General features: G+C 45.3%; 1 protein-coding gene across 1 annotated transcript in view; it reads right to left on the bottom strand.

Annotated features, from left to right (window-relative positions):
• The window catches only part of LOC310754915 (dual specificity testis-specific protein kinase 2-like), a 35,912-nt gene that overhangs the window by 982 nt on the left and 13,605 nt on the right, over positions 1-21,325 (bottom strand). Inside the window, exons 3-8 of the mRNA XM_083597467.1 lie at positions 19,889-20,010; positions 16,802-16,850; positions 16,120-16,269; positions 5,171-5,344; positions 3,449-3,532; positions 1,168-1,254 (exon numbers count right to left, since the gene is read on the bottom strand). Coding sequence (XP_083453593.1) covers positions 1,168-1,254; positions 3,449-3,532; positions 5,171-5,344; positions 16,120-16,269; positions 16,802-16,850; positions 19,889-20,010 — 666 coding nt within the window. The remainder of the gene's footprint in view (positions 1-1,167; positions 1,255-3,448; positions 3,533-5,170; positions 5,345-16,119; positions 16,270-16,801; positions 16,851-19,888; positions 20,011-21,325) is intronic.

Genomic DNA, 21,325 nt, shown 5'->3' with positions numbered 1-21,325 from the left:
GCATCTGGAGGAGCGGGGAATCGAATCCAGTTCACCAGATTACGAGTCCACCGCTCTGAACCACTACACCACACTGGCTCTCTTTGGAAGCCAAATGAAGCAGAAGGTTGGAAGATTAAAAGAAGACTGGACAAATTCTTGGAGGCTGTCAATGGCTGCTGGCTATGATGGCCAGACTCTGCCCCCACAGCCAGAGGCAGCGACGCTTCTGAATAACAGTTGCTGGACGTGCAGGAGGGAAGATGGCTCTAGTGCTTAAATCCTGCTTCAGAGTTTCCCACAGGCCTATCGTTAGCCACTGCGAGAACAGAATGCTGGACCAGATGGGCCATGGGCCTGATCCAGCCAGCTCTCCTTCCTAATTATGGAATTAATCAAGAAGGATTAAACCTCCATCAGGTCCAGCATCCTGCTCCCCATAGTGGCTAACCAGATGCCAGGGACTAAAGTCAACAGTCCTTAGTTTCTGCCTGTCGCCAACTGTCCTACCCATAACACCGGTCTTGAAAGATCTACATTGGCTCCCAGTACATTTCCGAGCACAATTCAAAGTGTTGGTGCTGACCTTTAAAGCCCTCAATGGCCTCGGTCCAGTATACCTGAAGGAGCATCTCCACCCCCATTGTTCCGCCCGGACACTGAGGTCCAGCTCCGAGGGCCTTCTGGCAGTTCCCTCACTGCGAGAAGCCAAGTTACAGGGAACCAGGCAGAGGGCCTTCTCGGTAGTGGCGCCCTCCCTGTGGAACGTCCTCCCATCAGATGTCAAAGAGATAAACAACTACCACACTTTTAGAAGACATCTGAAGGCAGCCCTGTTTAGGGAAGCTTTTAATGTTTAATAGGTTATTGTATTTTAGTGTTCTGTTGGAAGCCGCCCAGAGTGGCTGGGGAAACCCAGACAGATGGGCGGGGTACAAATAATAATTTATTATTATTATTATTAATATTATTATTTAGAGCTAGACAGCCTCTGAATGGGGAGGCTCTATTCTTAGCTACCAAGAATCCTGCTGAACAGACCTGTCCTCATAAAAAAGGGGAAAAAAGTTACTTCTCCGCTTTTGAAGTCATCCAAGCTAATTGGTTATCACGGCAACAATTTTTGTAAGTTAATGATACACTGCATGATGAGGACTTTCTTTTAACTCCTCCCAGTAACTTCCTTACCCGGCAGCAGCTGGCAGCCAGATCCAAGACCTGCTTGGGACATTCGCGGATCATGTCATGGAAGGACGCCACATCCAGGCCATAATCCTAGCAGAGAAAATGATAAAAGGATTCACAGGTGACTCGGCTTCTCATCCACTTATGCAGCTCAAGAACAGCAGAGCTTGTGCCACCACAAGTTTGTGCAGACTGCTGCCCCCTCTGTTACACTTGGGCCCCAGGGATTCCACTCTTCTTCCACAAAAGAGGACCCCTTAAAATGAGTGGGGAACACATGTGGCCAGAGGCCCCTGCCTGTTTGGTCAACGTCTCAGAAGCCTATTTTGGCATGAAGATTATTCAAATGATATACCGTATTTTTCGCTCTATAAAACGTACTTTCCCCCTCCTAAAAAGTAAGGGGGAAATGTGTGTGCGTCTTATAGAGCAAATGCAGGCGGGAGGCTCTGTCAGCGCTCCCTTTAAAAAGCCGCGTGGAGCGTGTGTGCGGCTCTTGGGGGCTTTTCCCAAGGAGGGAGGAGGGCTGCCTTTCTCCCTCCTCAGGGAAAAGCCCCCCAGAGCCGCACACACACTCCATGCGCCCTTTAAAGGCAGCGTGGCTCTTGGGGGAGCCTTAGCCGCAGAAAGCCTCTCCCGAGCAGGGGATGAAGGCTCCCCTTGCCCAGGAGAGGTTGCGCGCAGCTAAAGAGGAGCCAGGAGAGTGAGCGGGATCCCGCTGGCTGTTCTAGCTTCTGGCTTAGCCACGCGAAGCCTCCGCAGGGGAGCCTTCATCCCGCTGCCCTGCGGAGGCTTCGTGCGGCTATCCCTGGCTTTTGCAGGAGATGGGGGAAGGCACAGAGTGTGCAGTTCTGTCCCTTCCCCCACCTCCCAGCAAAGCCCCCAAGAGCCGCGCTCCCTTTAAAGAGCACATGGCTCTTGCGGGAGGAAAGCTTTTGCTGAAGCCAGGAGGGCAAGAGGGATCGGTGCAGACTGATCCCACTTGCTCTCCTGGCTTCAGGGGTAGCTCCGCAAAGCCTCCTGAGCGAAGATGGAGGAGCGCTCCCTCTTAGCTCAGGATGCTTTGCATTCCTTTCTTATTTCTTGTTTTCCTCCCCTAAAAACTAGGTGCGTCCAATCATCCAGTGCATCTAATAGAGCGAAAAATACAGTATGTGCTAAAACATTTTCTTTTGTATTTGAGAAAGATGATCAAATATTATCTTACAATTCAAAATAAATTTAGCAGTTTCAAGTTTTGTGATTTTATTTTATTTTTGTCTACAAGACATCTGTTTTTGAAAAATGAAGTTAGCATTTTTTTTTGTGGGAAGTGCAAGTAGATAGCCTTGCCTAGGGAGCAAAACAGCCTGGCACCTGCACTGATCTTCTGAGAACAAACAGGCAAACAAGGCTTCTTGGTTTCTCCAAATACTTAGTTAGCATAGACTATAGAACCCTTTCCCGACAAACAATGTACTTCCCTTAAGCTTTCTTATTTTATCCCAAGTCTTAGTCCGAGCATCTTCCAGTTAAAAGTTTCCTCTAAGCAAGGATTCAATTCACTGAAGTTAACTTCTCCTGCAACATACAAACTCCACCTGCTAACACAGACGGTGCTGTACAAAACCATCACTGTCACTAGGCAGAGTCCCCAATGCATGTGCTTTTAAACAGAGCATAGCATCTTGTGGGCACTGCATGGACGGTGCATGATGCAACATGCCAAAGCCTTGCTGTCAGCCAATGTTACAGGTGAAACTAAAAAAATTAGAATATCATGGAAAAGTTCCTTTATTTCACTAATTCAACTTCAAAGGTGAAACTAATATTTGAGATAGACTCATGACATGCAAAGTGAGATATGTCAAGCCTTTATTTGTTCTACTGGTGAAACTCAAAAAATTAGAACATCATGGAAAAGTTCCTTTATTTCCGTAATCCAACTTGAAAGGTGAAACTAATATATGAGATTGACTCGTGACATGCCAAGTGAGATATGTCAAGCCTTGATTTGTTATCATTGCGATGATCATGGCATGCAGCTGATGAAAACCCCAAATTAACAATCTCAGAAAATTAGAATATTCAAGGAAATCAGCAAAACAAGGATTGCAAATAGAGCAAGATTGGACCTCTGAGAAGTAGAAGCACATCTCGCTTTGCATGTCATGAGTCGATCTCATATATTAGTTTCACCTTTTAAGTTGAATTACTGAAATAAACAGACTTTTCCACGATATTCTAATTTTTTGAGTTTCACCTGTACTTGAGATGGAAAAGCAGATAAAAGCACCATAATGACCTGGGTCCGGGGCAGCACCTCAGGGTCAGCTGGGATTCTCCCTAGTATTTCGCACAGGACAATGCCGAAAGAGAAGACGTCCACCTACAGGAGGGAGCAAGGGGTCAGTGGGAGGAGGCAGTGGGAGAAGGTCTCTGGAGGCCCCAGAAGCAGTGAGCAGAGGGAACAACAATCCAGCCTTTCACAGAAGTTGGAGGCAACATCATAAAGGGTTGGAAGACAGGAACCCTGAGGTTACTAGTCCACAAACAGAGGTGCCTTGCTAATAAAAGACTGCTTTTAACATTCCTGTGAGACTGGGAGCTTGGAGGAGAGCCAGTGCTGGATAATTAAGTCCTTAATGAGCCTGGCAAAGTTGCCAAGTGCCTCTTTCGTCGGGGAGGTTGGCTAAATGCCATCAGTGGGTGGATCCGCTGAAGTCTTCTGAATGGCTTGGAAATACCTGAAAGCAGGCAGACTTCTCCACCCACCACAGCTAAGGATGATGCTGTCTAGGTCTCTGCATAAAAGCAAACAACATACACTGTTGTCTGAGTCAGAGACTGATGGCTCATCTGCATTGTTGTTTAATGTGGAGAGGAAGCTTTCTGCACCTCCATCACTTCTCCACTACCCATATGACTCTCCTCTTAAATCACTCTCTGCCCACACTTTCCTCTCCTCCAGTCTGGATTGTTTCATGCCCTCGCCTTTTCAAGTATCCCTGGTATGAGAAAATCCAGATCGATAGAGGAGAATGTGTGAGAAGTGAGTGATTTAAGAGAAGAATGCTGGCGAGACAACATAGAATGAACGGAAAGAAATTTACTACCCACATTAAACAATGGTGCAGGTGAGCTTATACAAGGAGTTTCTGTAAAATGCTTTTTGGTTTTACAGTCATACCTTGGATCCCGAATGCCTTGCGAGTCGAACGTTTTGGTTCCTGAACGCCACAAACCTGGAAGTGAGTGTTCTGGTTTGCGAACTTTCTTTGGAACCCAAATGTCCAACATGGGTTCCACGGGCTCAGATTGGCTACAGGAGCTTCCTGTAGCCAATCGGAAGCTGCGCTTTGGTTTCCAAACATTTTGGAAGTCGAATGGACTTCCGGAACAGAGTCCCTTCAACTTCCGAGGTATGACTGTATAGTGATCAAGCATTATATAAATGTTGCAAAATAAAATAAATAGACAGGGATGGTACCCAGGGGCTGAGAGGTGGATTCTGTTCGGTTCACATTTTTATGCAAACCTACCCAGTTAATACTTCCTGAAACTAGATATTAACCCAAATACAGCTATCCTTGAAATTCACATGTCTCCAAATTTTGCCATGAAGTTCTCCAATCCAAGTAAAATGTGTGTGTGTGTGTGTGTGTGTGCGCGCGCGCGAGCGCTCTCACTCACACACATACACACAAACACTTAGGGAAAGTGTGTATGAAAATGCATATTCATTAAAATGGCATTAAAGGCAAATAATATTAGGGGAAATGGCATATAAAATGGGAAAATGTGCTAAGTTGTCAACTAATTATTTTGAGGACTTAAAAAAAATACAAATAGATGTAAGCTGATCATAAGATTGGGGGAAACCAGAGAAACTGAAATTCATAGGCTCTTCCATCACTACTAAGAAGGCACACTACTCTAGTAAACCAAGGTACCCTGGGGATAAGGGCCAGATAGGGTCCCACAAAGAACAGCCCTCAAACTAATGGGGGGGTGGACAACATGGTACCTTCCGGTCATAAGGTTCCCCTCGCAACATCTCAGGGGCCATCCAGAAAGCCGAGCCCACCAAAGAAAGCTTTCTCTCAGGGTCCTTCGCAGAAAGCTCCGCCACTTCCTTGGCTAGGCCGAAATCCGTCACCAGGGCCTCACGCCCCCGTTGGGTCACCCGAATGAGGCAGTTCTGAAACCCATTTCAAGGCACACTTTACAAGGTTACGCATTCTCTCTTCCTGTCCTGCTCTACGTGGCAACTTTGAACACATACGAGAATCACAGAGTTGTAGAGCTGGAAGGGACCCAATGGTCATCTAGCCCAACCCCCTGCAATGCAGGAATCTCAACATGCGTTCCCTCATCCTCAAGCCCTTCATGGCCTAGGACCCTCGTACCTACGGGACCGCCTCTCCCGGTATGCCCCACGGAGAGCCTCAAGGTCCATAAATAGCAACACCCTAGTGGTCCCGGGCCCTAAGGAAGTCAGATTAGCCTCAACCAGAGCCAGGGCCTTCTCAACACTGGCCCCGGCCTGGTGGAACGCTCTGCCTCATGAGACCAGGGCCCTGCAGAATCTGATTTTTTTCCGCAGGGCCTGTAAGACAGAGTTGTTCCACCTGGCCTTTGGCTTGGAGCCAGTTTGATTCCCTCCCCCTCTTTCTTTTTTCTTTTTCCATTTTCCTCCTGTGATGAGGCTGCATTTTAATATTTTAATGTTTCAATATTTTTATGTTGTATTTTAATCTTGTTTTTAAGCTGTATTCATTCAACTTGCTTTTATTATTGCTTGTAAGCCGCTCTGAGCCCGGCCTTGGCTGGGGAGGGCGGCGTATAAATAAAAATTTATTATTATTATTATTATTATTATTATTATTATTATTATTATTATTTGAAATCATACTGGATCCTGCTTAGCTTTGCAAGTGTGCCAGTAGTTTTATTGCTGCACCACTAGGAGGTGTGTGTGAATTCTTGTAAGGTAAAGGTAAAGGGACCCCTGACCGTTAGGTCCAGTCACGGACGACTCTGGGGTTGCGGCGTTCATCTCGCTTTACTGGCTGAAGGAGCCTTCAATCAGAAGGTTGGTGAATTCTTGTACAGACATACCTCATGTTACGTTTGCTTCATGATACATTTTTTCAGGTTGCATCCTGCGGCGACCCAGAAGTACCGGAAAGGGTTACTTCCGGGTTTCACCACTCGCGCATGCGCAGATGCACAAAATGACGTCACACGCATGCACAGAAGCAGCAAATCGCAAGCTGCGCGTGCGCAGACGCGCCGCTGCAGGTTGCGCTCTTTTCATGTTGTGAACGGGTCTCGTTTTTTAGTTGGAGAATAGCCAAATATTTGGAGAAGTGCAAATTTCGAAGCATAGTTGCATTTCCGTTCATATATTGTTGGTCATATGGAGTTGGTCAAGGTAGCTGTGGACTAAAAAAGGTTGAAAAACCCTGGCTTACTGGATCAGGCCTGTTACCCTTAGAGTAGACAACTACAGTGTACCTCAGCTTAATTCGTTCCAGTGGTCTGTTCTTAACCTGAAACTGTTCTTAACCTGAAGCACCACTTTAGCTAATGGGGCCTCCTGCTGCCGCCGCGCCGCTGGAGCACGATTCTGTTCTCATCCTGAAGTAAAGTTCTTAACCTGAGGTACTATTTCTGGGTTAGCGGAGTCTGTAACCTGAAGCGTCTGTAACCTGAGGTACCACTGTAGTTCCTCGGTCTCCCCTTATGCCTATGACACCCTGATAAACAGACACAGACCCATTTTATTCCCCACCATAGCTGGGTGCTATCGCTAGGAGTGAGGCAGAAATTCAGTGCAAACTTCATTTTAATATAAACCTACCAGACCTACATCTCCCCAAACAATATATGAACGGAAATGCAACTTTGCTTCAAAATTTGCACTTCTCCAAATATTTGGCTATTCTCCAACTAAAAAAACGAGGGGGAAAAATGATGATTTTGGGGAAAGTGTCACCAGTGTTTGCTCCTTCAGGGCGGTTCCCCTTGGGCAGCTGTGGATATGAGCTAACTTGGCTTCTAAATAAGAGGTGGAACGCAAGGGAGCTGTATCTGTGGTGAGATAATGAACCTAGCTCACAAGCACATACAACTGGATTGATGGAGCATCTAGCGACTTCGCTATTTTATAATTTTATTGAAGTGCTGTATTTATTCATTGTACTTCTATACGTACTGTATATTTCTTTCTGTATTAATCTGTTCAATGCTTTGGAGGCCTTTGGGCCAAAAAGAAGGATAGAAACAAACTTATGGCAACAAATGCATATATTAGTGTAAACATATAATCGTGAATTCTATTTGGGGAAATTGCTTGCAAAAGTGTGTGTGTGCGGCCAAAGTGAGGACCTTCTTGTGAGAATTTTTTAAACGCACAAATTAAGACTGTGGAGGAAATTAGAAAGAGAAAGAAGTGGATTTGTTCATCCCTAGTTGACATCCCTTTTGTAGAAGGAGCCTTCCTAGATCAACACACACATACACACATTGCTTCCCACAATTATCAACAGAATACCTCTAAGAAATCCACACGTAGGACATAAAGCTCTCCAAAGAACTGAATCCTGTTGTCCCCCTCCCCGCCCCCCGATTGCAGCTGTTAGAGGTAGACTTGACTTCAACATGGAAGTTCCATTAATTTAATAGTCACTGATAGACCTTCTTATCCCATAATATGCCTGATCGCCTTTTAATCATAGCTATTGCTGCATCACTGTGCAAACAAGCACACTCTTCCAGGAATCTCCTGCCCACTTGTTTCCCTTAGGGTGACCCCAAATTCCAATCTCACACAAACCTCTACCCACACCACCAACAGCTCTGCAAATTTGGAGGCTTCTGGAAAAGGCCCAAGAAATGCAGAGGCCAAAATCCCATTAAGCGATGATGCCATTAACCAGCAGATGATCTGCCTCTCCTCTAAGTAGATTGGCAATGACCTCACTGTTCAGCCTGGAGAGCTTTGCCTCGGAGAGGCAGGCAGCAAAAAAGATGCGTCTCTCCCTAATCAGCCAGTTTTCTTTTCAGGTTCATGTGGAAGATTTCCTGCAAGGGCTCTTTGTTAATGTGTGTTGAATTTGTAAGCCACTCTGAGGCTACTTTTTTTTTTTAACAATCAAGCTGCGTATAAATTTTATGAAATGAATACAAAATTTAAAATAATTTGCAAAATCTCCGAAGAGCATAAAGAACTGCCTTTGCTTAGAGATCAAAGGCTCGTCTAATCAGGAAGGGCCAGAAGTTCAGTAGCCGATCATCTGCTTTGCATGCAGAAGGTCTCGGATTCAATGCCTAGGTTCTCCAGGCAGGGCTGGGAAAGATTCCCTCTCTGAAATCCTGGAGAACTGCTGCCAGTAGGTATAGACCATGGGTAGGTGCTGTGGGTTAAACCATGGAGCCTAGGACTTGCCAATCAGGAGGTCGGCAGTTCGAATCCCCGCAACAGGGTGAGCTCCCATTGCTCGGTCCCTGCTCCTGCCAACCTAGCAGTTCAAAAGCACATCAAAGTGCAAGCAGATAAATAGGTACTGCTCCAGCGGGAAGGTAAATGGCGTTTCCGTGTGCTGCTCTGGTTCACCAGAAGCGGCTTAGTCATGCTGGCCACATGACCCGGAAGCTGTACGCTGGCTCCCTCGGCCAATAAAGCGAGATGAGCGCCGCAACCCCAGAGTCGACCACGACTGGACCTAATGGTCAGGGGTCCCTTTACCTTTAGGCAAACTAAGGCCCGGGGGCTGGATCTGGCCCAATCGCCTTCTAAATCCGGCCTGCGGACGGTCCAGGAATCAGCTTTTTTTTACATGAGTAGAATGTGTCCTTTTATTTACTCATTTTTTTTTTTTTTTTTTTTTTTTTTTTTACATGAGTAGAATGTGTCCTTTTATTTAGAATGCATCTCTGGGTTGTTTGTGGGGCCTGCCTGGTGTTTTCACATGATTAGAATGTGTGCTTTTATTTAAAATGCATCTCGGTTATTTGTGGGACATAGGAATTTGTTCATTTTTTTCTTCAAAATATAGTCCGGCCCCCCACAACGTCTGAGGGACAGTGGACCGGCCCCCTGCTGAAAAAGGTTGCTGACCGGACTTCCGGAGGCGGCGCGACCGGTAATGGCTGCCTTCTCCGAGTAAGGAGAAGGGAGCTCCGCTGTAAACGGGTCGTCCGCTACGGCGAAGCGGAGACCCATCCAGGAAAACCACAGGTGGCAGAAGCCTGTGGTCTCGGGACCCGGCGGGCGCCAGAAGCAGCCCCCAAAACGTTGAAGGGACCCCGTAAGGGGATCCGGATCGCGGAGGGGGTAGCGGCGCTGTGGGTCGTTGCGCAAACAGCGAAGTGAAGCCGCATTGCTGTTGCCGGTCAGCGCTGTCCTTTCTTCCTGCAACTTTTCTGAACTTTGGAAACTACAACCCGTGAGTAAATTTGGACATTGAAAACTTTTTGAAACTTTCGTCAACTTTCTGAAACTTTTTGAGAACTTTATGGAACTTTTAAAACTTTTTAAAAAAAAGTTGAAATTTGGCTGAAAACGGAGTGAGAATAAGCAGGAAGCCCATCTCCCGCGATACTGAACTTTAAGCAAAGAGCAGGAGGAGTGGAGACAAAAAGTTATGCTTTAACTAAATGCTGGCACCCTGTTAAAGCAGTTTTCTGAGTGAAAGACTTTGAGCTATTGACTTTTGCTGGTTATATGTGGGATGCACTGATATTCTTCTTCTGTGGTACCAGTGGATCATAAAATAAATAAGAATCTCTGGTGCTGGAGCTGCCTGAATGAGCACCAGTTTGCAACTTTGGATATATTGAATTCAGGTTTTGAAACATTCTGAGCTGGAACTGGATACTTTGAAACTGTTGCAGTCAAGGCACTGTAAGAAACACTGTTTTGCTTTAAGTTTTACTCTGCTAAAAATAACACACTGTGGAGGCGATAGACATGGATTTAAATTTATAAGTTTAACTTGGATTTGATCTTTTCCCTGAAGACGTATTAAGCTCCCTCTAGAGGATTTTGGGCTTACAGCAGTGACTTTGTTTTACTTTCCCTTTCCCGGCCTCTGTTTGACTATTGCATCTGGGACTCTGCTTTCTCATGGGAACAACTTGGATTGACCTTGGATTACAGATAACTTTGGAATGAGTGGCGCAAGGAGAAGAGGAAGGACTAAACAAACAACTTTAACTTTATCTGCAGCCTCACAGCGTAGATCTTCTGTGCCGGCCTTGCCTTCCACTTTGCCTCCAGACATAGAGGCGGCCTCCCTAATACAGGCAGGGGAGGGTGAGACAGAGGAGCTGCACCTGGGAGATATGGCTTCAGGGACAAGTAGCTCTGTCTTGGAGAAAATTTTGGAGAAACTGGAGGCTCTGGACAAGAAGGCTGATTTGCATACAGCTAAAATTGAACAGAACACAGAAAGTTTGAATAAGCTGACTGGACAAGTTGCACAGAATGCCCAATCCATTGGAGAATTAAAGGAGGCTGTAGGTGAAAATCGTAAACTGGCTGAAGATACTAGTCAAAGATTGGAAGAACTTGAGAAAGAAGTAAGACCACTCAGCAAACAAGTTGGAGAACATCAGATTTACTTTTTGATGACAGAACTGCGAAACAGGGAGACCAACTTGAGGATACGGTCAATACCAGAGGTGGAAGAAGATAATCTTATTGAATTTCTAACTAAGGAATTTGCCAAGTTTTGGGAGTTAGAGGAAAAAGACTTTAAAATTGCATCTGCTTTCAGGCTTGGCAGAGTCAGAAGGACAGAGAAGCCCAGAGATTGTTTGATAACATTGAGATCAAAGGAGGAAAGGGACAAGATTTTGGGCCTGCACTACGAAAAGTCACTAGACATCTTGGGCAAGAGAATTGAAATCTACAAGGACATTCCTAAGCAGTTGCTGGACCTTAGATCTAATTACACGGAATTGGCAAGACTGTTGAGAAGCAACGCAATTATCTTCAGGTGGGAGTTTCCACAAGGATTATCCTTTACCTACAGAGGGAGAAAGATCAAAATCAAAACAGTGGAAGATAAAGACAAGTTTTTGGGAGCACACGGAGAAGACCTCCACAAAGGACTTGGATTGCCAGCGCCAGAACCTCCAGGGGAGCCCGCCCCCTCGGATCCTCAAGGACCGGAGAACAAGGTACCACCCCAGAAAGAATAACCAGATCTATCCAGGATGTCTCTGCAGCTTTTGAGTTGGAACATAAATGGCTGTAACAGTCCCGAAAAAAGGTCTAAAATTTTTCATATTTTAAAAAAGGAACAATTGGACATTATATGCTTACAAGAAACGCATGTGATTAGGCTCCATAGAAAGGTGTTAATAAATAAAAGGCTTGGTCAAGAATTTATATCATCGGATACAGTTAAAAAGAGAGGTGTAGTGATCTATGCAAAAGAGAGCCTTTCACCAAAATTTCTCTTTAAAGACGAAAGTGGAAGAATCCTTGCAATAGAAATACAGTATCAAGGAGAAAAAATTTTGATATTAGGAATTTATGCTCCAAATGAAGGAAAATCGGATTTTTATAAGAAGTTGCACGAGATCATGCTGGACTATCTGGATTACAACAACGTCATCATGATGGGGGACATGAATGGGGTCGTATCAACAAATATGGATAAGTCACAGAACCAGAACATTACTAAAGAGGGAAGACTACCTAAGACCTTTTTTGAAATGACTGACAATATGGACTGGGTTGACATCTGGAGAGTTAGAAACCCCTTGGGAAGAGAAGGAACATTCTTTTCTGAAGCTCAACTGACTTGGACACGAATCGACCAAATATGGATAACTAGAAGTCTGGCACCTAAGGTGAGGAAGGTGGAAATCTGCCCCAAAACATGCTCCGACCATAACGCCTTGAGAATGGATATGACATTGATCCCAATCGGCTCCTTTAGATGGAAGATGAATGATGGCCTGTTTAGAGATCAAAGAATTGTAAAGAAGGCCCAAAAAACCTTAAAGGACTATTTTGAGATTAATTTGAACACTACGGTGGAAAAAAGAACTATCTGGGATGCAAGTAAAGCTGTGATGAGAGGGTTCTTGATCCAACAGAATTCCTTAAAGAAAAGACTGCAAAATGAAAAGAAAGATAAAATTCTGGAAAGTATCAAAGAGTTGGAGAAGAAGTTAAGATCTAACCCGAAGTCCCAACCGATTCTGAGAGAAATTAAACTTTATCAGGCGCAATATTCCAAGCTGATAAATCAGGAAATAGAATGGAAGATTAAAACAATGAAACAAAAAACTTTTGAATCGGCAAATAAATGTGGGAAACTGCTAGCTTGGCAGTTGAAAAGGAGACAAAGATTAAATACAGTAACAAACTTAGAGGTTGAAGGAAGGAACATTCAGAACCCGGGAGAGATTAGAAAGTGCTTCCAGAGGTATTTTAAAAAGTTATATACTCAAGGGCCACAAGATGAAATAGAGATTACACAATTTTTGGAGAGAAATGGATTAGCAAAGCTGTCAGAAGAAAACAGAACAATTTTAAATGGCAAAATAACACAACAAGAGATTGAACAGGCCATCCTGAGTCTGAAACAGGGCAAATCACCAGGGCCAGATGGACTGACCTCTAACTACTATAAGACATTGAAGGATTATTTGATACAACCTTTGTTGGAGGTCAGTAATGAAATAATGGAGGGGAAGAAGGCGCCTGAATCGTGGAAAGAAGCATTTATCACATTGATTCCAAAGTCAGAAACTGAAAAGACACAACTTAAGAATTACCGTCCCATCTCCCTTTTAAATGTGGATTACAAAATATTTGCAGATGTTTTGGCACGAAGATTTAAGAAAGTTTTAAGTGAGATAATCCATAAAGACCAGGCAGGCTTTCTCCCGGGCAGACATATGTTTACTAACACAAGGAACATTATAGACATATTGGAACTTTTACAAACAAACATAAACACCAAAGCAGCTTTAATTTTTATAGACGCGGAGAAAGCCTTTGACAACATTTCTTGGAAATTTATGAAGGGGAACTTAAAAGAAATGGGAGTGGGACGGGGGTTTGAGAACGGGATTGAGGCAATATATTCAGAACAAAAGGCTAAACTGATAGTTAACAATGTGGTTACAGAAGAGTTTAAAATTGAAAAAGGTACACGACAAGGCTGCCCGATTTCCCCATTACTGTTTATTTCGGTTCTGGAAGTGCTCCTGAATATGATTAGGGGGGACCGGTTGGTGGAAGGGATTCAGGTCGGAGCGAAACAATATAAACTTAAAGCTTTTGCAGATGACCTAGTTCTGACATTACAGGAGCCGGAGTCTAGTTTGAAAAGAGTACTACAACTGATTCAAAACTTTGGTCGAGTGGCAGGATTTAAGTTAAATAAGCAAAAAACTAAAGTTCTGGGGAAAAACATGACAGATATTGAGTTGGAACAGCTTCAGAAAGAGACAGAACTAAATGTGGTTAAAAAAGTTAAATACCTAGGGGTAAACATAACAGCAAAAAATCTGAGTTTATTTAAAGATAATTATGAAAAATGTTGGTCAGAGATTAAGAGAGACTTGGATAGTTGGTCAAGATTAAAACTTTCATTGCTAGGCCGAATAGCTGCCATCAAGATGAATGTATTGCCAAAAATGTTATTTTTGTTTCAGACACTGCAGATTGTAGACAAGACAGAGTGCTTCCGGAAGTGGCAGAAAGATATCTCTAAATTTGTCTGGCAGGGCAAAAAGCCCAGAATCAAATTTAAAATATTAACAGATGCGAAAGAAAGAGGGGGCTTTGCCCTGCCAGACTTAAAGTTGTATTATGAAGCTGCAGCTTTCTGCTGGTTAAAAGATTGGTTACTTCTTGAAGATACGGATGTCTTGGATTTGGAAGGTTTTAATAATGCGTTTGGATGGCATGCATATTTATGGTATGATAAAGCTAAGATAAATAAGGCCTTCAAGAACCATATTGTCAGAAAATCAGTTTTTAATGTCTGGACAAAATATAAAGACTTACTGGAGAATAAAACTCCGAGGTGGCTGTCACCCCTGGAGGCTAAGGCTCGGAAAAGAGCCAATATGGAGGCCAATTGGCCAAAATATTGGGAGATAATAGAAAAGGATGGTGACAACTGGAAATTGCAGAGTTTAGAAAAGATGAGAGACAAAGTGCGAGACTGGTTACACTATGCTCAGATTAAAGAAGTGTTTAAAAACGACAAAAAGTTAGGATTCCAAGTGGAAAAGTCAAAGTTAGAAACTGAACTGTTAGAACCTAAGACTAAGGTACTTTCAAGAATGTATAACTTGCTGCTGAAATGGAACACACATGACGAAATGGTAAAATCAACAATGATAAAATGGGCGCAGGATATTGGGTATAATATTATGTTTGAAGATTGGGAAAGGTTGTGGACCTCTGGGCTGAACTTCACTGCATGTAATGCGTTGAAGGAAAATGTGATGAAAATGATGTATAGATGGTACATGACCCCTGTCAAACTGGCTAAAATATACCATTCGTCTGATAGCAAATGTTGGAAGTGTAAGGAAAATGAAGGAACATTTTTTCACCTCTGGTGGACCTGCCCTAGAGTGAAGGCCTTTTGGGAGAAAATATATAATGAATTAAAAAAGGTGTTTAAATACACCTTTACTAAGAAAGCAGAGGCCTTTCTCCTGGGTATTGTCGGCCAGAGTGTGTTAAAAGAGGACAGAACATTCTTTTTGTACGCAACAACAGCAGCAAGAATATTAATTGCCAAGAATTGGAAAACTCAGGAGCTACCCACTGTGGAAGAATGGCAGATGCAACTGATGGACTATATGCAACTAGCCGAGATGACCGGCAGAATTCGAGACCAGGGAGAAGAAAGGATGGAAGAAGACTGGAGGAAATTTAAGACTTATTTACAAAAATATTGTAATCTGGCTGAGTGCTGAATAGGATGCCAGTGCAGACAATTGTCTACCATTAAAATAGATTTAAAGTCGAATTATATGCCAAACCAAATTAAGATTATTAATTAAGATGAGTTAAATGATAATTTGCTTGAAAATAATTTAATAATGATGTAAGTGTATGCGGGAGGTGTGGGGGAGTCCCATGTAACAATTGAAAGATGTTAAATGGACAACGATAAGTGCTTATTGGATATATGTTTTATTTGAAAACTTTAATAAATATATTATAAAAAAAAAAATGAAAAAGGTTGCTGACCCCTGGTATAGACAGTACTCCTAATGCAAGAACTTGTGGACACCCAACGAAGCTGAACGTTGGAAGGTTCAGGACAGATAAAACAAAGTCCTTCTTCATGCAGCACAGTGTTGAACTATGGAACACCCTCCCTCCCACACAGACGGCTTTAAAAGAGGACTGGGCAAATAAATGGAGGTTGAGGCTATTAGGGGCTCCTGGCCACGGTGGCTATGCTCTAGGCTCCATAGTCAGGGGTGGCAATGCTTCCCAGTTTCTGGGAAACACAGAAAAGGCAGAGTGCTCTGGCCCTCAAGTCCTGCTTGCTGGTTTTCCACAGGTTGGCCACTGTGAGAACAGGGTGCTGGACTAGACGGGTCATGGGCCTGATCCAGCAGAGCTTTTCTTCCATCCTTGGTACTGAGCTAGATGGGTGAATGTCCTGATTTGGACTAAGCTCCCAGTTTAGCATCCTGTTTTCCGCAGTGGCCAACCAAACGCCCTGGCAAGTCCACAAGCAGGACGTAAAGACCACAACCCTCCCTTGCTATCGCTGCCCAGCAACCAGTGGAGCTTAGTCCGTTAGGGTGCAAGAGGCACTGCCAACCCCCACCTGCCTGCTCTGGTTCTGGTTCTGACAACCTGCTTGTCTTCTGCCCTAACAGTGCCAGTGGGCACCAACCATCACAGCCAGCAACTGGTCCTTAAGAGGTAGACTGCCCCTGCCCAGGGAGGATCTCCAGTTAGCTTACCTTGGAGTTGAGATCCCGGTGGTAGATGTTCTTGGAGTGCAAATAGACCATCCCCCGGGTGATGTCTGAAGCCAGGTCCACTTTCTCCTTCCAGCTGAGAGAGACGTCTTTGCAGGCCAGCAGCTCTTCCAGGCACCCGCCATTCACATACTACCAGTAGAGGATTGAAGAGGGATACCCATTATCATTTCCATAAGAAGCTGGAAGGGACACTGGTCCCAGCACCAGCCAAACAAAGCAGGCTGTTCACGGACCAAGGTTAAATTGCCACCAACAGCAACCCGTGCCTGGAGTGTTCCTCTTCATGGCAGACCACTCCACTAGTCCAAAAAGGAAACAAATCCTCGCACACAGAAAGCTAGTAAATCAGAAATGTTCTACTTGCTAGTTTTCTATGTGCAGGGATTTGTTGTTTGCTGGTGCTCTAGTGGAAGCTTCCATCACATTAGTCCTAAAAGAACAAGATGACTCTTGGGTGGAAATGACAGTATTATCTGGAGCCCACCACCGAAAGAATAAGTGGATCCCTTAGCCAGCACTCACTGGAAAGGGTTCAAGTCTTGAGGGCTGCCTAACAATCAGTACCATCATGGGGAAAAAATTGTTTATGTTATGGTTACTGCTTGTATATTTATAGGCATAATAACAGTAAAGAGGAATCACTGGGGGAACTGTTCCTTACCTCCAGAATGGGATACAGCTTCTCACCCTTCACACAGATCCCAAGATACCTTTATTAGGGAATATAATGTACAAAAATCATAGTCACGGACATGCCTTAGACCTGGTGTTCACCTCTATGGATGTGGGTGATCTGACACTTAGTAAAAGTGAAACAAAAGAAGTGCCATGGTCAGATCACTTCCTGGTGCAACTGGACTTCTCCGTGACCCTTCTCCTCTGCAGGGACATAGGACCGATTCGGATGGTTCGCCGCCACCACTTAATGGATCTAAATGGTTTCCAGAAAGTGGTAGGGGATGTTTTATCCCATGTTGATGACCTTTCAGCTGATTCCCTGGTGGCCCACTGGAATGAGGACTTAACCAGTGCTATCTACTGTCTGGCCCCAAAGTGCCCTCTCCGATTGAATGGAGCCCGGACAGCCATGTGGTTTTCCCTGGAGCTGAGGGTGATGAAACAATCGCTGAAATGGCTAGAGCACCGGTGGCGGATAACTCATTCTGAATCAGACCGGACACAGGTTAGAGCTCAAAGTCGAGCCTACCAAGTGGTGATAGCGGCGGCAAAGAGGATCTTCTTCACTGCCTCTATTGCATCTGTAGAAAACAGTAGCAGGACACTCTTTCAGGTGATTTGCAATTTAACGGAACCACCTCTGTCATCTGGGCCTGGTAAGGACCCCAAGATCTCCTGCAATGATTTTGCAAAGTTTTTGCAGATAAAGTCGCTCAGATCCGGAAAGAGGTAGACTCCACCGTGGGAGCAGGACCGGGGCGGGAGAGTGCTAGAGTCCTGTCTGGTTAAGTTGCATGGGATCAATTCTAATCTGTTACCTCCAAGAATGTGGACAGGCTGCTTGGACGAGTGAAACTGACCACCTGTCTCCTTGATCTTTGCCCATCCTGGCTCATAAAAGCGAGCTGTGAAGGGCTAGGTGATGGGCTCTGCGGAGTGGTGAATGCTTCCCTCTGTGAGGGAGCCTTCCCAGACCCGCTGAAAGAGGTGATCATTAAATGGCTTCTTAAATAAACATATTTGGACGCGGCCAATATGGCCAACTATCGCCCAGTCTCAAATGTCCCACTCTTGGGCAAGGTGATTGAGCAGGTGGTTGCTGAACAACTCCAGGCACACCTGGAAGAAGCGGACCATTTGGATCCCTTCCAGTCAGGATTCAGGCCTCATCATGGGACTGCCTTGGTCACACTGTCTGATGATCTCCTGAAGGCTAGGGACAAAGGTGAAAGCTGTTTTCTAGTTCTGCTGGATCTCTCAGCGGCCTTTGATACCACCGACCATGACATCCTTCTGGACCACCTAGAGGGGCTGGGAGCACTTTTATACAGTGATTCGTGATTCCGCTTTTTCCTCCTGGGCTGTGTCCAGAAAGTGGTGTTGGGGGATGAGTGTTCGGACCCCTGGGCTCTCACTTGTGGGGTCCCTCAGGGTTCCATCCTCTCCCCCATGCTTTTTAACATCTATATGAAGCCGCTGGGAGAGATCATCAGGGGGTTTGGGCTGGGTGGATGATACCCAGCTCTACCTCTCTTTCAAATCAGAATCTGTGAAGGCAGTGTAGGTCCTGTGTGAGTGACTGGAGGCAGTTGGAGGATGGATGGGGTGTAACAGATTGAGGTTGAATCCTGACAAGACAGAAGTACTGTTTGGGGGGACAGGGGGCGAGCAGGTATGGGGGACTCCCTGGTTCTGAAGGGGGCAACTGTGCCCCTGAAGGACCAGGTGCACAGCCTGGGAGTCATTTTGGTGCAGGTGAATTCTGCATAGAGGTGCAGGTGAATTCTGTGTCCAGGGCAGCTGTTTATCAGCTTCATCTGGTACGCAGGCTGAGACCCACCTGCCCGTGGACTGTCTCGCCAGAGTGGTGCATGCTCTGGTTATCTCCTGCTTAGACTACTGCCATGCACTCTACATGGGGCTACCTTTGAAAGTGACCCGGAAACTACAACTAATCCAGAATGCGGCAGCCAGACTGGTGACTGGGAGTGGCCACCAAGACCATATAACACCTGTTCTAAAGAATCTGCATTGGCTCACAGTGCATTTCTGAGCACAATTCAAAGTGTTAGTGCTGATCATTAAAGCCCTAAATGGCTTCGGCCCAGTATACCTGAAGGAGTATCTCCACCACCATCGTTCAACCGGACACTGAGGTCCAGCTCTGAGGGCTTTCTGGCAGTTCCCTCACTGCACTTTCATCAGATGTCAAGGAAATACACACATATCTGACTTTTAGAAGACATTTGAAGGCAGCCCTGTTTAGGGAAGTTTTTAATGTTTGAAGTTTTATTCTGTTTTCAGTGTTCTGTTGGAAGCCGCCTAGAGTAGCTGGGGAAACCTAGCCAGATGGGCAGGGTACAAATAATAAAATTATTATTAGTACATCATGACATTTCCCTTTTTGTTGTCTAGCACGAGGTCATTTAAACCAAGAAGAATGATGATACTTCAATTGGGAGAAAGCCACACTCACAGAGCTCAGGCGATGCTGGATTTCGGCATCAGTGTTGGCCCTTGTGGGAAGATAACTGCCCAGGTAGGAGAAGTGATTGACATTTTCCAACATTACATCATTGAGTTGGATTTGTGGTGCTGCCAGAAGGATTATTTTGTACTTGCTGGTGCAGCACTTTGGTTTTTTGAATGTTGAGTGATAGGCCAAGCTTTTTGTAAGCTTCTGCAAAGATATTTAAGATGGTCTGGAGGTCATCCTCTGAGCGCGCACACACTAAGTTGTCATCAGCATACTGAAGCTCTATGACAGAAGTTACGGTAACCTTTGCTTTCAGCCTGAGGCAGCTAGAGGTCGCTCAGGGAAGAACCAACATCCTGGAAGCAGCAAGGGAGAAAAAAGGAAGCCAAAGGGGAACAGGTGGCCGAAGCATCGCTCCCACTCTTTCTAGACCACGGCCATGGGAAACAAGCGCAGAAGGTAGTGTGAGGCATGCTTCTTGGGGCCCTGGGTCTGCCGCCCCTCCCAGTTGTCTCCAGCCTGCCGCCTGAGGCGACTGCCTCACCGAGGCAAGTGGGGGAGCCACCCCTGGTCACCTGCCACCCAGAGACCCACCTGACAATGTTGGGATGGGAGAGCTTCTGCAGCAAGCTGATCTCGCGTACGATCCCCTCCTGGTCTGCGTCATTCTTATAGATCTTCACCACCATTGCTTTGCCTCCAGGGCTTTGGGCAACCTGTGAGTTTTGAGAAGATTCAGAACAGGTAAAAGAAAGTACTTACTCATGCAGATTGCAGGGCATAGTCAAAGTATGGAACTCCTTCGCACTGGAGTCAGTGATGGCCACCAACTTGAATGACTTTTAAAAAGGGGGAGACAGGGTCATGAAAGAGAGGGCAGTCAATGGCTACTACCCAAAGTGGCTGTGCTCCACAGTTGGAGGCAGCAATGCTTTTGAATACTAGTTCTGCATTTAATACTATTCTTCCGCATAGATTGGTGCCCAAACTATTAGACCTGGGACTTTTGTGAAGGTGGATATTAGAACCATTCCCAACGGGTCAGGATGGGTTCCCATGTCTCTGTGGATCTCATGAATACGGGGATGCCACAGGGGTGTGTGTTGAGCCCGCTTTTATATAAACTTATATACAGTGGTACCTCGGGTTACATACGCTTCAGGTTACAGAAGCTTCAGGTTACAGACTCTGCTAACCCAGAAATAGTACCTCAGGTTAAGAACTTTGCTTCAGGATGAGAACAGAAATCACACGGCAGTGGTGCAGCGGCAGCAGGAGGCCCCATTAGCCAAAGTGGTGCTTCAGGTTAAGAACAGTTTCAGGTTAAGAACGGACCTCCGGAATGAATTAAGTACTTAACCTGAGGTACCACTGTATAGGACTAGCTGCCTGAGAAACAGTTTCTATCCAAATGCGATTTTGGTTTTAAACGCAGTGTAAGGTAGTCTCCATGCGCTGCTCTGGTTCGCCAGAAGCAGCTTAGTCATGCTGGCCACATGACCCGGAAGCTGTACGCCAGCTCCTTCGCCAATAAAGCGAGATGAGCGCCGCAACCCCAGAGTCGTCCGCGACCGGACCTAATGGTCAGTGGTCCCTTTACCTTTAAGGTAGTCTCTGTGGGAGTATATTGTATTTAATTATGGGGTATCAGAGTTTTTAGGGGGTTAACCAGGCTGGGATAGCTGGGATAGAAGGCTTGTTGGTTCTGAATGTCTGGTGTAGATTTTCAGTTTCGTTGTTCTGTATGGGACAATGACAATAAATATTATCGTATCATAGTTGCTGGAAGCCACAGGAGGGGAGAGAGTGTTCTAGTGCTTGAATCCTGCTTGCTGGTCTCCCACTGAGGTATCTGGGTGAGCTACTGTGGGAACAGGACGCTGGACTAGATGAGCCATTGGCCTGATCCAGCAGAATCTCCTCATGTTCCTAGTACTGAGCTTGATGCGGTCTCACTCGGTATAAGGCAGCCTCCTACGTCCCTATTTTAGCACCCTGCAGTTGGTATGGGCATGTGCTGATAAAACCAAA

Source organism: Podarcis filfolensis (genome assembly GCF_964270895.1).
Source record: "Podarcis filfolensis genome assembly, chromosome: Z".
Taxonomy (NCBI): Eukaryota; Metazoa; Chordata; class Lepidosauria; order Squamata; family Lacertidae; genus Podarcis; species Podarcis filfolensis.
This window is presented reverse-complemented; position numbering and strand designations above follow the sequence as displayed.